The sequence below is a fragment of the Balaenoptera physalus genome, assembly GCF_965194825.1.
Source record: "Balaenoptera physalus genome assembly, chromosome: 10".
NCBI lineage: Eukaryota > Metazoa > Chordata > Mammalia > Artiodactyla > Balaenopteridae > Balaenoptera > Balaenoptera physalus.
This window is the reverse complement of record NC_138889.1, coordinates 73,492,445-73,506,727: the sequence shown is the minus strand read 5'-3', so window position 1 is coordinate 73,506,727 and position 14,283 is coordinate 73,492,445. Positions and strand designations below refer to the sequence as shown.

Below are 14,283 nucleotides of genomic sequence, written 5' to 3'. Positions count from 1 at the left end.
AGTAATTTGTAAATGTATCATATTGTGCCTTTCTTCCTCTCTCCTTCCTATTCTTGCTTTGAGCACCTGAAAGACAGCCTATCTTCTTCATCTTTGTATTCCTAATACATTTTTGCTAAATTGAATAAAAATGCCAAGTATTTTCTGAATAAGATCTTTGGAGTGACATCTGTTAAACAGAATATACCGATAAGGATTTAAGAGCCTACAGGTTTTGAGTCTTTATGGTGAGCCCCTGTTTTATGTATTTTATGTGCATTAACTTATTTATTTATTCCATACAGCAGATCTTTTGGAGTAGGTGCTATTATTTTCCCATTTCAAAGATGTGGAAATTTAAGGCACTGAGAGATTAAATAACTTGCCCGAGGTCACATAATTAGTAGGTTGTGACTGAAGAGTGTGCACGCTTAGTCACCGTGTTGTCCTCCCTCTCACAACAGCATATAAACCTTAGTTTTCTAAGTTTCTGCTTCAGTCCTTTATATTAACCATTACCCACTTCATCTGCTAGAATGATTTTCCAAGGTGGATTATTGAGATAGGTGTCAGTATCATATCTAGTGACATTAAAGCACATTGTATGTTTATTACAAACTATTTGAATGATTTTTACTACGGCTGCTGTGTATAAGATTATTATTCCTTTCTGCTAATTAGGGAGTTAGCCATAGGTATTACTGTAGGATACAGATGGCATATTTACATACTGCAAAATACACTGAAGTTCTCCAATTGGAAATACTAATAATTTGCAGTCTGAAAATGATAGTTCGTGGAGGTGGCTCTGAAACAGGGTAAAACATTTATTTGAATTTTAAAAATACAGAAGAAAATATAAGAGTAAGGGACGAATAGGATAGTTTGCATTATTTCTTACTAAGTTTACTGGATCACTCAAAAGTGAATTCAAAATACATCCTTATCTCTCAATATTTATTACAAATGCACATTTCATGTTATTATTATTATATATATATTTTTAAAAGATTTATTTATTTATTTTATTTATTATTTTTGGCTGCGTCAGGACTTAGTTGCGGCACATGGGCACTTCGTTTTGGTGCGCGGGCTTCTCTTTAGTTGTGGCGTGTGGGTTTTCTCTTCCCTAGTTGTGGCACGCAGGCTCCAGGGCATGTGGGCTCTGTAGTCTGCGGCCCGCAGGCTTTCTAGTTGAGGCGCGCAAGCTCAGTAGTCATGGCACGCGGGCTTAGCTGCCCAGCAGCATGTGGGATCTCAGTTCCCTGACCAGGGATCGAAGCTGCGTCCCCTGCATTGTAAGGCAGTTCTCTACCACTGGACCACCAGGGACGTCCCTCATGTTATTATTAATATGAGATTTAAAAAATAAATCTGTACATTTCATTGTAGGTATAAAATTTTGTTCATTAGCATAATTCTAGTGTTCAACCTTCCAAAGTCTCCTGAGAAATTAAAAGCCAGTTTAAAACAGTTTACAGTTTGAAAACAGTAAAAACATTTTCATATAATAAACACATTTATTTCCAACCAGCAACATTTGTTCTGTCCATTCATTAAAGGTAAAAATTAGCATTTAGAAAATATTATACTTTCATGCATTTTTTCCCAAATATATATTTATAACAATTTTAAAACTTTTTTCATTGCATACTTACCCATATTTGTCTTCATTCTGTGTTGTTTTGGAGGCTTCCTTATGGATGGAAATCGAAAGGCATAGAAGCTGGGCAGTTGTAGAATAGTTTTCAAGCAATAGCATCTGGTTTCTTGGCAATCATCATGGGCCAAGGCAAGGCAGCCCTGGCATATCTCCAGATTTTCCTGTGGGTATTGCTGAGGGATTCCCAGGTCTGCCATGTTGTTGTAATGGTGTTTCCTAGAAACCCAGAAACTCAGAATGGAATCCAAAGTCTGTCTGATAGTACACAAAGTCTGCATGATCTGGCCCCCTTGCTATCTTTTTGACACCTGACCTATTACCCTTTGCCCAGCTCACTCAGCTGTAGCCACACTGGCCTCCTTGCTGTTTCTCAAACATTCTAAGCACAAGCACATCCTTGGCCTTAGGACTTTTCACCTATCCTTTGCTTCTGCCTGCAATGCTATCCCCAGATAATGACCTGGTTTGCTCCCTCGCTTCTTTTGGGTCTGTATTCAAATGTCCTCTTCTTTTAGTTTTTCTGACCTCCTCTATATTTCTTGCATAGTACCTGGCCAGTAGTAGCCACTCAATAAATAGTTTTTGAATGAGCTTGAACTGAAATTCACCTTTCAGTTACAAAGAAACAATGCTTTTAAGTATTGGGAACATAACATATATTCATTTACTGAAAGTATTTTATTAAATTCAGCACATGCACTCAAATATATATACCCACTGAAAAATTCCTTGTGACTTAGTTTATGGGAAATAATGCTTGGATTTCAAATCCAACTTCTGGACTCATTGATGAGTATTTATATCCTATTGGTACAGTCAAGATGCATTTGTTTAAGACTTCTCTGATGAGCTATGGCTTTGCGACTAGAGAGTTAAGGGAGCATTACAAATGCAAGCTGTACCACTTGGAGCACATTCAGAGAGCTGGATCTCTTCAGCATTGCCTGCCCAGCTCTTGGAAACAGAGGAAAACAGTAAGATTCATTCCCATAATGCCGATTTCCAACTGCCCTCATTATCACCTCTTCGAATATCTTGCTTCAAGAACCAAATTACCAATTGTTTCAATGACTGCACTTTTATTTCTGTAAATAAAGCATTATGTATTTACATATTTTATTTAGCACCCTGAAAGAAAAGATACTTGGAAGAAGCAGCAAGAGATTGAGTTTTCTTGCTAAAACTATTGGGGGTGGATTTGTTTATTTTTAGTTATTTGCACTGTGCAACTGCGTTCCATAAGGAAATGCTCTTCTGAGTGCATTCCAATATAATTGGTGCAATCAGAGAATGAATTCTGATTTTTTTTTTCATGGCAGACGACAGGGTGCTCTGTTATTTGATGGATTCCCAATTTTTAAAAGTATTCTCTTTGTTCAAGGGTAGGACCTTTGACCTGAGCCTCTTTCCTATTCTTTTTTCTGTTTTTCACAGCTTCTCCTCTCCTCCACACCCAACGTATTCCCCCTATTCCCCGTCCCATTAGCACAATGAGTTATGTCAGAGGAGCAAGCTACTCAGTGCTTGGGAAAATAGGCAAGATGATCTCTAGCCAGGAAAACTCTTTTTTCAATTCATTTTTCTTTACTTGACATTCTTGAGCCGGCTGCAGGGGATAATGAAATGAATTAAACAGGTCTTGGCTCTCCAGTGGCTTACAGTCAATGCTTGTCCCATTTTTCCCTTGGTTTTTTGTGGGAAGACAAATGGCAGAAGTCTCAAAGGGGGTGAAATAGGTCTGCTCTCACCTGAGACAAATTTGTCCCTTTATTTATTTTTGCATAAACTTTAATTTTAAACATCTGTAGAAACCTTAATGTAATTATAATTAACCTAATTACTATGGTTGCATTTTAAAATGTGTACATTTTAAGACAAATATTAAAATAAAATTCTACAACATAAATCATTCTTGGGTGCCCAATGATGACTTTTTAAGTACATGTAGGATGAATTTCTCTTTAAATCTTAGGGGAATGGTGGAAAAACATCCCTTTTACGTAGTCCAAACTAAAAGCTCTGATAGAAAGTACAAACTCTATTTGCAGTTAGTTCCCCAAGAGAACAGAACACAAAGAGAAATGAGTCCTTGTGAACACCAAATGGGGAAAATAGGGAACCTTGGGTTCTAGATCTCTTTCTACCCACTGCTCACAAGTTGGTATGCTTATGCGAATCACTTCCTTTTCTAGGCTTTAGTTTTCTTCATCTGTAAAGCAAAAGGATTGGATTAGATCATGTATACAATTCTTCCTTCTGCTAACATTGTGTTATCTGGTGTTTCTTTGCAAGAAAATCAATGCATTACATGGTGAATTCACATGCTTATTGGTCCAAAAAGACAGAAATGAAGAGAACTGACCTCCATCTCTGGGGTTCTTTGTGGAGAGGGTGTGAGGAAAAGTATACTAAGAAAATGGTGTGGGCAGAAATTATAGTAATTTTAAGAAGACAGAGACAAGGTAAATGAAGGGGTTTTAATGGTTCATGTTAACAGAGCATCTATTAATTGTCAGGCATTAAGTTAGGTGCTAGGGACATAAAAGCAAATAAGACTCAGTTCTTCCCTTAAGGAGCTCATAATTTGGTGAAAGGACACAGAGGTAGAGAATGACGTATAGTGGGAACACAAAGGAGGCAGTGGTCACATAAGTCTTTAAGGAGAAGGTGATTTTTGAGTTGAGACTCAAAAGATGAGTAGAATTATGATAAACAAGAGGGGTTAATAGGAAAGGAAAATATGGCAATAGAAAAATATGCAGGAGGGGCAAGGAGATTAACTTGGAAATTAACCCAATATGTGACAAGTGGGAGTAGTAGTTCTTCCCCTATTCCTCCTCTCACCTCCTATCCTCACAGCCGATTTTCTTCGGTATCAAATATTAGGGGTATAGCTAAACAAGTACCTTCTATGCTGAAAACAAGGACTTCAGTTCTTTCCTTCCATAAAACCACAGCTATATTTCCTGGATCATTTTGTTGACATTGGAGGTTTATGAGAAGTAAAAGTATTTGTGATCGCCTTCAAATTATTTTTAAGCTCTCTCCCCCACCCCTCTTTCAGTCTGTAGTGACTTGTTACTGACACAGTTTCTTCCCTGTGCTGAACAAGCACTAAATCAAGCTGCTTAATTACCCCTGTCTCCGTTTCACCTTCTCACAGCCTCACAGCTGAACTTATCCAGCTTTATAGCATGCCTTGCTTGGTAGGCAGAGGAATGGTCATCAGTATTGTTTTGAGAGGGTAACAAAATCCAGGATATCCCTGGAGAACTGAGCCAGGCTTGGGGCCCCGTGTTAGGCAGCATCAATCAAGTAAATAATGACATTTTCTTAAGGTTGCCCCCTTACCCACCCTGCTTGTTTCTCCAACATTTCCTTACTGTGCCCCTGAGTGGTGCCAGGGAAACACAGCAACAGCATCTGAGTTAACCTGGGCTGGAGGCCTGGGGTTCTCAGATATTACTTGGAACCATAGCAAATCAGGTAAATATAAAGGTGAGAGTTGAAATCTTCAAGTTAGTGCCTATTGAATCTGTTTTTATAGAATAGCATTTTTCTCTTTTCTTCCTTTCTTCATTATCTACCAATAGGCAAGTTGTATTTGAGGGAGAATTTGTTTTTCTTTCTCTCTGGGTCAGATTCCGACAGGCCACTTTAAAATGCCCTTTCTAATTGGAATGACAAAACACAGGAGAATTTACTCCAAAGAGAATACAGCGAGTGAAGTTGTGCCTGCTTTCTTACTTTGGTTTCCATGTACTAGAGCACACTGGTGCCAATTTAAAGGCCCTGTCAATTTCTCTTTTTATCAAGTTCTCCTATTTCTACCCATAGTCTGCATTGTTCTTTTTACTTTATCAGTCTGTTAAACATATGTCACTAGGGTATTTCAGGTGTCTTCTATTATGGCTCAAAGATTGGTTGGAGAAGGGAGTTTAGCTAAAAATTGTGCCCCTTGCTCCTTCAAGGTGGCCGGTAGGACCCTTAACTCTTCTTTCTCCATTTGAGGATTGTGAAATGCCATTTTAGAAAAAGTAGCTGTGAGACATCTGGAAGATGTCAAAAGAGCTCAGAAGAGCAGCAATATCAGAGTCTCTCTTCTTGGACAATGATTCTTGTCTGGTGGTTAGGAATAGGAAATGCGTTTCATTGTGATTCACTGTATAGCTTATTTTAACATATAAAAGCAGAAAGCACATGGGCTTTAAAGTGAGACTGACTCTAAAATAGATAATAATTCCTATCATATATAACTATTTTGAAGATGAAATAAAATAATAAAGGTAAAATACCTAGCACAGTACCTGACTGAGCTGGTGCTCAATATATGTTTGTTGAATTAACACACGAATGAATGGGGGTGATGACTGGATGAGTGATTATGTGAAAATCACGTGATTATGAGAATAAAAGGCCTTTCACCTTTTTTTTATGGTGCTCTCCTTTGGAGATCTGATGTGATTTTATCACAGAAAGCAGGTATAAAAGAATATGTATTTCACATTATGGGAAATATTAGATACACTGTGACACCATCCATTATAATTTGATGTAAATTTGACTCCTTGGGGGGAAAAAGCATGCCTTTCTTCCCAAATACAATAGTGTTGTAAAATGACCCTGACACAAAACATTTCTTAGGTCTTGGCCATAGGCCATCGTGTGTACTCAAAGACACTCAAGAATTTTACCATAAGGCTGAGTTTGGTTGGTAGGACCTACTGTTTTGTGCTGAATCTAAGCAGACTTAGTTATTAAAGTGTCACTAGGATCCAAGGCTAGTCTCAGGACACAGAACTCCAGAAACACTACTAGAAGTAATATGTATTTGTGGGCTTGTGAGATCTTCATAGGACTTTCTTAATCCTATGCTTAAAAGATTGGTCAATGAGTTAATGATAAAGCATAGAAGAGAGTCTTTGTGTCTTGGTTCTAGTTCATTGCTCTTTCTAGGTACTTCTCTTTTGGGGGTAAAGTCTGAAATTATTAATGTGGCCTAGTAAGACCCTACCCCTCTTTCGCCTCTTCTCATGCCACTCTATGCTCACTCAACAGTCACGCCATGTTGGCCTTTTCTAAGTTCATCGAAAAATGTTACCTTCTTTCCTGCCTCAGAGCCATAATAATTGATGTGTCTTCTTTTTGGAGTGTTCTTTATCAACCTTTCCACATGGATAGTTGTTAAAGCATTACTTCCTTAGAGAAGCTACTCTGATTCTTGTAGTCCTTCAGACTACATTAAATACCTTTGTCAGACAGTCACTTGACATTCTATATTTTTCTTTCTCAGCACTTGTTCTAACTGTAATTCCTAGTTACTACCTAAGCATTTATTTAATACCTCCATTAAGGCAGGGACTATTTCTGAATTGCTTGTTGTTGCACTTCCATTGTTTAGCACAGTGTTTAGTTAATAATACACATTTAATAAAGATTTGCCATTGAAAATTTCATCTGTACTGGAAGTGTGCTTGAAAAGTACCAAGGTTGGTTCATATATCCATTTCTACTTTAAATGATAATGCTGGAATGAGAGCTAGAGAATTCTTATTCTAGCTCCAGTACTAACTATACGATCTTGGGCACGCTACTTCTGTTCTCTAGACCTCAGCTCATCAGTGTAATGAAGAGGTCAGACAAGACTAAATGATCTGTTAAGCCCCTTTCAATTCCAGGTACTAAGTACGTTATTGTTCAGCTTACCAAAATTTTAATGCTGGCTACTTTATTAAAACTGAACTAATAATAAAGGTAGGATATTTTTTAGCCATAAAATAGTAAAAGCATTTCTTAAAGTGCTCCTATAAAATATGAGTGATTTTATAATTTTGAAAAATATTTAACAAGGCTCATTTTTACATGTATACACTGCATGTCTTTATATATTTTGGATAAAGAGACAGTTCAATATCCCAAACAACCACTGAACATTTTTCAAAATTGAAATGGAAAAACCTATACTTACAAAAACAGTCTTCACCAAACTTTAAATGTTTTTAGAACTTTGGCTAAGCCTGTTATAAGCTTTACTACATTGTTGATTTTTTAAACCTCAGTGTTGTTTGGAAATTAATATTCATTATTATCGTCATTATGACTATGAACTGTGTTCTGAGAATCTTACATGGAATGACATTTTTGTAAACGCTTATGTAATAGTTGATCAGAGTTTAACCTTTTTCCTTCCTAAACCATTAGTTTGCAAAGGAGTTTTCTAACTTAAAGCTATTTATTTGAATAGTATTTTATGTTCTTTCAGAAAAGGATGCAGTAGCATTTAGGGAAACTTTAGATTTATAAGTAACTAGGCTGAGAAGAAAAATTAGTACTACAATTTGTGTTAGAAAAGTGTAAGATGGGTTAGTGAAGCTAGCAGTTATTGAGGAGCTATCTAGTCAACATTCTAAAAATGACTTCAAGAGAGTAATTTCTTGTGAAACAGTATAATTTAACTTGCACTGAATTTATTTTCCTTTTATTTCTTAAAACTCAACACCATAAAATTATTCATTACATTTACAATAAATATAATTGTATACCACTGCTGTTGCCTCATTTATAGAGAGAATATCTCTCCTCCCTAACATCCAGGGATTTTATATATAGCACATTAATTCAGAAAATATTGATTGGTTATCTCTTATTTGCAAATCACTATTGTTGATGCTAAGCATTCAAAAATAATTAGGTTGATCATGACTTCAGTAAGCTTACAGTCTATCAAGCATGGTAAGACGTGTGCATAACTAAACACAAAGTTAAAAAAAGTGATAAGCATTGCAGGAAAGGTGCAAATCAAGTGTTAAGGATCTTTATCTTACATCTCCTCCAGAGCTATATGCTTGTTCCAAGACTTTGAATCCTCCTCAGCTCCTAATACAGAGCCTGGCATATGGAACATATTCAATTAATGTTCACTTAGAAGATGAACTATTTGTGAAATTGTTCTGTAAACCTATGCCTATTCAATGAATGGCATTCTTTTCTCCAAGTCAGATCTAAAGTCTTCAATCTGAAAAGCTCTATACTTCTATCTAAACTAATATATTTTGTTAGAATGTGAAAATTTTATTTTCATGAGCACTTTCTATCTTTACATTGGACTCTAATTTCTGATTTCTATTTCAAGGCTCATTCTACTAAATCTTATCTGATATTCTACTGTCCAGTTTACCCAGGTCTGTGAGTTTTACAGGCTGTGGCTATGCTTCTTCCTGCCTCTAACATATCAGTAACCAGAAGGCACAAGGAATTCCAAGGAATCAACAATTCTAAGGCACCTTGCCTTTCTTAGGTACAAGCCTTTAGAACGGGATGTAAAATAGATGATTGTCGAAACTTTAGCGGAAGCAATGAACGCTACTCTGTTTCTCCAAGGCAACTGTATTGTTCAATTATTTTGAAGGATTTCTGAATTTAGTCAGCCTTTTAAAAAATAGATTTGTGTCCAAAGATTTGTTTTTCTGCCTTTCTTCACTAGTTGAAGTTCCTTGAAGGACTCAAGAATGAGTAAAATTGACTTTCTTCTGGTCTTGTGAATCATGAGCTAAAATGAAGGCATAAATGATGTCTAAGGACTCTTGCCTCTCGAAGATTTCCTGACTCTTTAATACTCAATAGTAAGGCATATTGGTCATGATACCAGCCACCGTATAGCCAGTACTTTTCCCCTCCATTCAGTGTAGAACTTTTCTTCACCGGCTCAGCATCCACCCCCCACCCCCGCACCCCGCCCCCTTTGAAGACACCTGGCTGAATTTTAAAGGGAAAAGATATAAAAGGAAACAAGGAAAAAGGAAACACGATAGTCCTTTCTTTCCCCCGAAGTTCTAGCGGTTTGACTGACTCTTACTTGTGAATTTTTCTTGCCACTGAGTCATTGCACATACAGAATTATGAAACTTTAATTTCTTTAGAGGCTTGTTATATTAGAAAAATTGTTCCAAAGAAAGCAACAATCATGACATAGGCACATCTGGCTCTTGCAAATTATTCTTTATTAAGCTTTCATTTAATTATATGTGCTGAAAGGTCTGTTTTTGATTACTGTAATTTTTTTTATTTGTCCATCTGAATGATAGTAATGCTGGAAATTACATACAAACCACCTGTTTTTTCTCCCCTACTAATATGGCAAAGTTTGAGCTATTTTCTCTGTGGTTAATGAACTAGGAAGCTTTCTATTTATTATGATAGAAATATGACTATCAAGGTAGTCATAATCTTGATGGCTTAATTCTTGATGATAAGAAGAAAAGAAGATATTTGAATGGTATTTTCAAGCATGAAATTGTGTTAAAATTGAGGTATCTGAATTCTGGTTAGCCATAGCAGATTAACACATTCATTTATCACCAATTTCACCCCAAAGCTGATAAATCTACAGTTAAGGATTTCACATCCTGTGCTAGGAAAAAGAAGCTTGATTTTTTTCCCCCCGCAAATCTGGCTATATTCTCTTTCGGATTATGTTATATGCTGCATAGAAATAAGACCCTGAGGAAGGAGGGACTGCCTTTGGGCCTCAGGGGTCTTGAGGGCAGCACTCTTCTCATCCAGAAGGGTCAGCATCCCCAGAGAAGTTTAGTCAGTATTGGATTAGAATGATGTTCTTCCAGAAATCCCTAGGAAAGTTTAGATCAGTTGCTTAGTTTATGAATATTAAAATTACATGAATGGACATACCGACTTTTAAAGCACTTTTATGAAGATTTTAGGTACTAGGAAGAATATTTGAGACCATTTAGTCAAATTCCTTTTTGTATGATTGAAGACATTGAGTTCTAGAGCAATTCAATCCTTTGTTTAGGGTCATAAACATATTTCTAGAAGGACCAGGAACAGAATAATGACTCCCATATCATTGCTCTTTCTTTCTGTTATACTGTTTATTCTCTTTTATTTTCCTCTTTAAAAATAGTGAAAGAGAAATTGCAAGGCTGTCAGAGAAACAATTATCTAACAATACGGTAAGTTTTTTTTGAAACTCCATTTCAGCTGCATTTAAAGAGATGATGTTTGTCTTCCCTCTTTTGCAGCAGCTCTATGCCGCTCAGCTGGCCAGCATGCAGGTGTCACCTGGAGCAAAGATGCCATCAACTCCACAGCCACCAAACACAGCAGGGGCAGTCTCACCTACTGGGATAAAAAATGAAAAGAGAGGGACCAGCCCTGTAACTCAAGTTAAGGTATTTGCTTTGCAGGATTATGGAAACAGTTTGGAAAATAGCTTCGCAAGAAAGGTAGTGAACCAGGCTGTGTTGGGAATAAACGGCAGGGAGCAAAACAGCCTAAAGGAACCCCAAAATGCTCCTCTTTATTGTAAATTTCATGATTGAGCACTGAGAAACAGGTGTTTCCCTTTTGATAACAATAGTGCCATATTGTGAGAGCTTCACCTATATCTGCACACTTACTTCTCAAGAGTTTTTCCCCTTTGGATTCTGGTGTTTATTTTTTAATGTTCATTGGCATGAATGGCCATGGTTTTATTACCAGTCTTTGTCATAGTCTTGTGACACTTCTCTCTAACTTCCTTAAACACGTGGGGAGCCAACTTACAGTGCTAGAGGAGGAGGATCTCAAAACTTTAGATTGACAAAATAGAACCCAGTGCTGAACTTTATATGGTTTGTTGATAAAGGTCTCTCTCCTTCAAAAATAGTTATAAATGTGGGCTCTGAGGAATGAGTTGTGTCATAACCTAATCATGCTTTGATGCCATATATAGTTGTGATAGGATAAACAGAATTGCCCCAGTTATGACTGAAACATTAACAGATCCTTTCCTCATTGATTTTCAGTGTCTTAAAATGGGGTAGCCAGGAGGTGCTTGGTGACAGAGGGGAATTGATGATCCAGTCTAACTTTGTGCTGCAGCTGGTACTTATAGGTTTTTGTGATTGCCTTTGCTTGCTGTATTGAATTCACAAATTCAGACAGCTCAAAGAAACAATTGTTTTGTATCACTGACTTACCTACTTTGCGGGATATGTTAAGCACAGATGTATTATTGTCATGTGCCCAAAGTACTGCACTTGGAGAAATTTTGCAATTATTTTTAACTCATTACATGAGAAACATCTAAGGCCAACAAAACAGCATTGAAGGCCACAAAATTACTGAAATTGTTTTATTTTCTAAAACTTGCAGATAGGGACTTTGAGATTTCAGAAAAGCCCTTAAAATATATGGATCCCAAATACCAAAGATAAAAAAAGTAAACATAATTAGGACGGATAGTTCTGCCAGTGCCCACCCAAAGGAATTAATTTAATGCCCCCATGCCTTTAGATTCTCCAAAGAAGTAGATGAACATTTATGCTTTGTTGTTAGAAATATTGAGATATGACAGTAGGCGGTTTACATTTAATAAGATAGTATTAACTTATGGAAACAGACTATTTATTTTGTGTTCCAAGAGTTTCTTTTTGTGAATAAGAGAACACTGCCACTCAAACCAAGGCACTTTGTTTAATTATAGTTGTTGGAGTATAAGCATATCAAACATCAGTGACTTGAGGTATTGAGTATTAGATATTTTAACATGAAACAGTCATTTTATAAGTGGGTTGGCCAAATGGAACTACACCAAACCAAGCCTTTACTGGATGAGTAAAATGTTCCCTGGTTAGATTCAAGTTTATATTTGCTTTTACCATTCCAGCTTTGTGGGCCAACTGAATTTTATTACTCACTTGACCACATGCAAATTCTTAGGGAGTTCTCTATATAATTTGACTTGACTGTACTTTATGTTAATAACAAAGGAGGCATTTATTATACTTATTAGATTGTTTATTGTATGTGTGAGTAAAAATATATAGACCAAGACATAAAGCAAATGTTTTAAATTTTTAAAATAGCTCCTACCTATTATTACAGAAGTTCTGAAAATAATCTTATATTTTGCAATTGAAAGAATTATGGTCACTAAAATATTTCATGTTTCTCTCTGTAGTCATTCTTTCCCTCTGTATATAACACGACTACGTGACATAGGGCATTGTTAGCTGAAGGTAACAAAAATAAATAGACAGTCTTCCTTTCCTTTTTTCCCCCAGAATTTTTATTTGCTATAGTTGTCAACATCAGCAGTCAGGATGTTTCTGTTCAAATGTCAGTTCTGTTTCTTTTACTAGATGTGTCACCTTGGGCAAGTTACTTCTTTCAACCTTAGTTTTTGCCTCTGTAAAATGGAAGTTAATATTTTTACGGGTCTTAAATGAGATAATACATCTTCTAGAATATAGTGACTATTCCATAAATGTTAGTATAGCGATGACGTTGATGATAATCTGATGCTAATAAAGAAGATGGTGGTGGGTGGTAGTAGTGGTTGTAACTGAAATATCTGGTTGTATACCGAGAGAGATCCTGAAAGAAACCTAGAAGATTTCCATTTTAAACCATTATGGAGGAACAGGGATTTACTTACTCTCCAAACTTAAACAAGTAAAACTCAAGACACAATATATAAAACAGTAGTTTCAGACATTTCCAATAGGAGTACAGGACAGTGACCCCTGATAGAAGAGAAACAAGTGAGGCAAGCACCACAGTTGTTCCAGCTTACTGTCTAGAGAGAATTTCCAGGCAATGGTGCGGGGGCGGGGGGGTTGTGGGGGGGGGGGCGACATGTAGCCACATGCAGCTTGGAAGGCTTCCCGAGTAGAAAGACAAGAGTTCAGAGTTTAAGGATGCCAAGTAGATGGAACTTGTGAGGTAGAGTACCAGAGTAGGGAGCTGTATAGAGAGAGAGAGCACTGGAAATCTGCAGAAGTTCCCCTGTATTTAGCTGAGTACTGATCAGCATATGCATGTGAGGAAACTATCTGAGGCCAGGGAAAAAGACCAGATGTAGCAGACAAAACCATTGCAAGGTTCATAAAGAACTGAGAATGATTTGTGTTCCCACTGGCCAGATTGGAAAGATCACTTGACACATGGGCACCAAGTAGAGTCTCTAGCAGGGTATTACCTCACTAGTGGGCCCAGATTATCCCTAGATTAATGACTGCTCTGGACCTGCCTAACAAAGCTTAAAAGTAAGCCTAGTAAGGCTTTCTGTGTCTCAGAACAAAGTCCACAAATATTTAAAGGAATATACAAACTATGAAACCCAACACTGTAAAATTCACAATGTGGAGCATGTATTCAATAATTACTAGGCTTCCATAGAAGCAAGAAAATATGAACAATGATGAAAAGAATAATCAATCATTAGAAACAAACCCCAAAATAACACAGATGATAGAATTAGTAGATAAGACAGTAAAAACAGCTCTTAAAAGGGACTTCCAACTATAGCCAAGTGAAGAGGTAAGCATATCTGCTCCTGTTCACCCACAAAGTTTCTCTTGGGCCAGGACAGGCTGTGAGGACCAACAACAGGCCTGCCATCGACTGACTTGACTGGGAGTTAATAGGTGCTTCCCACGCTCAGTGGCATTGTTGGTGGAAATGGCAATTATTGAATTATAAGAATAAATAATAAATTAGAATATACAGTCATACCTTTTCTATTTATTTATTTTTTATAAATTTATTTATTTTTATTTTTGGCTGTGTTGGGTCTTTGTTGCTGTGCGCGGGCTTTCTCTAGTTGTGGAGAGTGGGGGCTACTCTTCGTTGCGGTG

The 14,283-nt window shown here is 36.9% G+C and overlaps 1 protein-coding gene across 19 annotated transcripts in view; it reads left to right on the top strand.

Moving 5' to 3' along the window:
• The window catches only part of SOX6 (SRY-box transcription factor 6), a 627,969-nt gene that overhangs the window by 523,315 nt on the left and 90,371 nt on the right, over nt 1-14,283 (top strand). For all 19 annotated transcript variants that reach the window (XM_082476530.1, XM_082476545.1, XM_082476542.1 and 16 more), the window contains one exon: nt 10,684-10,833. In XM_082476530.1, coding sequence (XP_082332656.1) covers nt 10,684-10,833 — 150 coding nt within the window. The remainder of the gene's footprint in view (nt 1-10,683; nt 10,834-14,283) is intronic.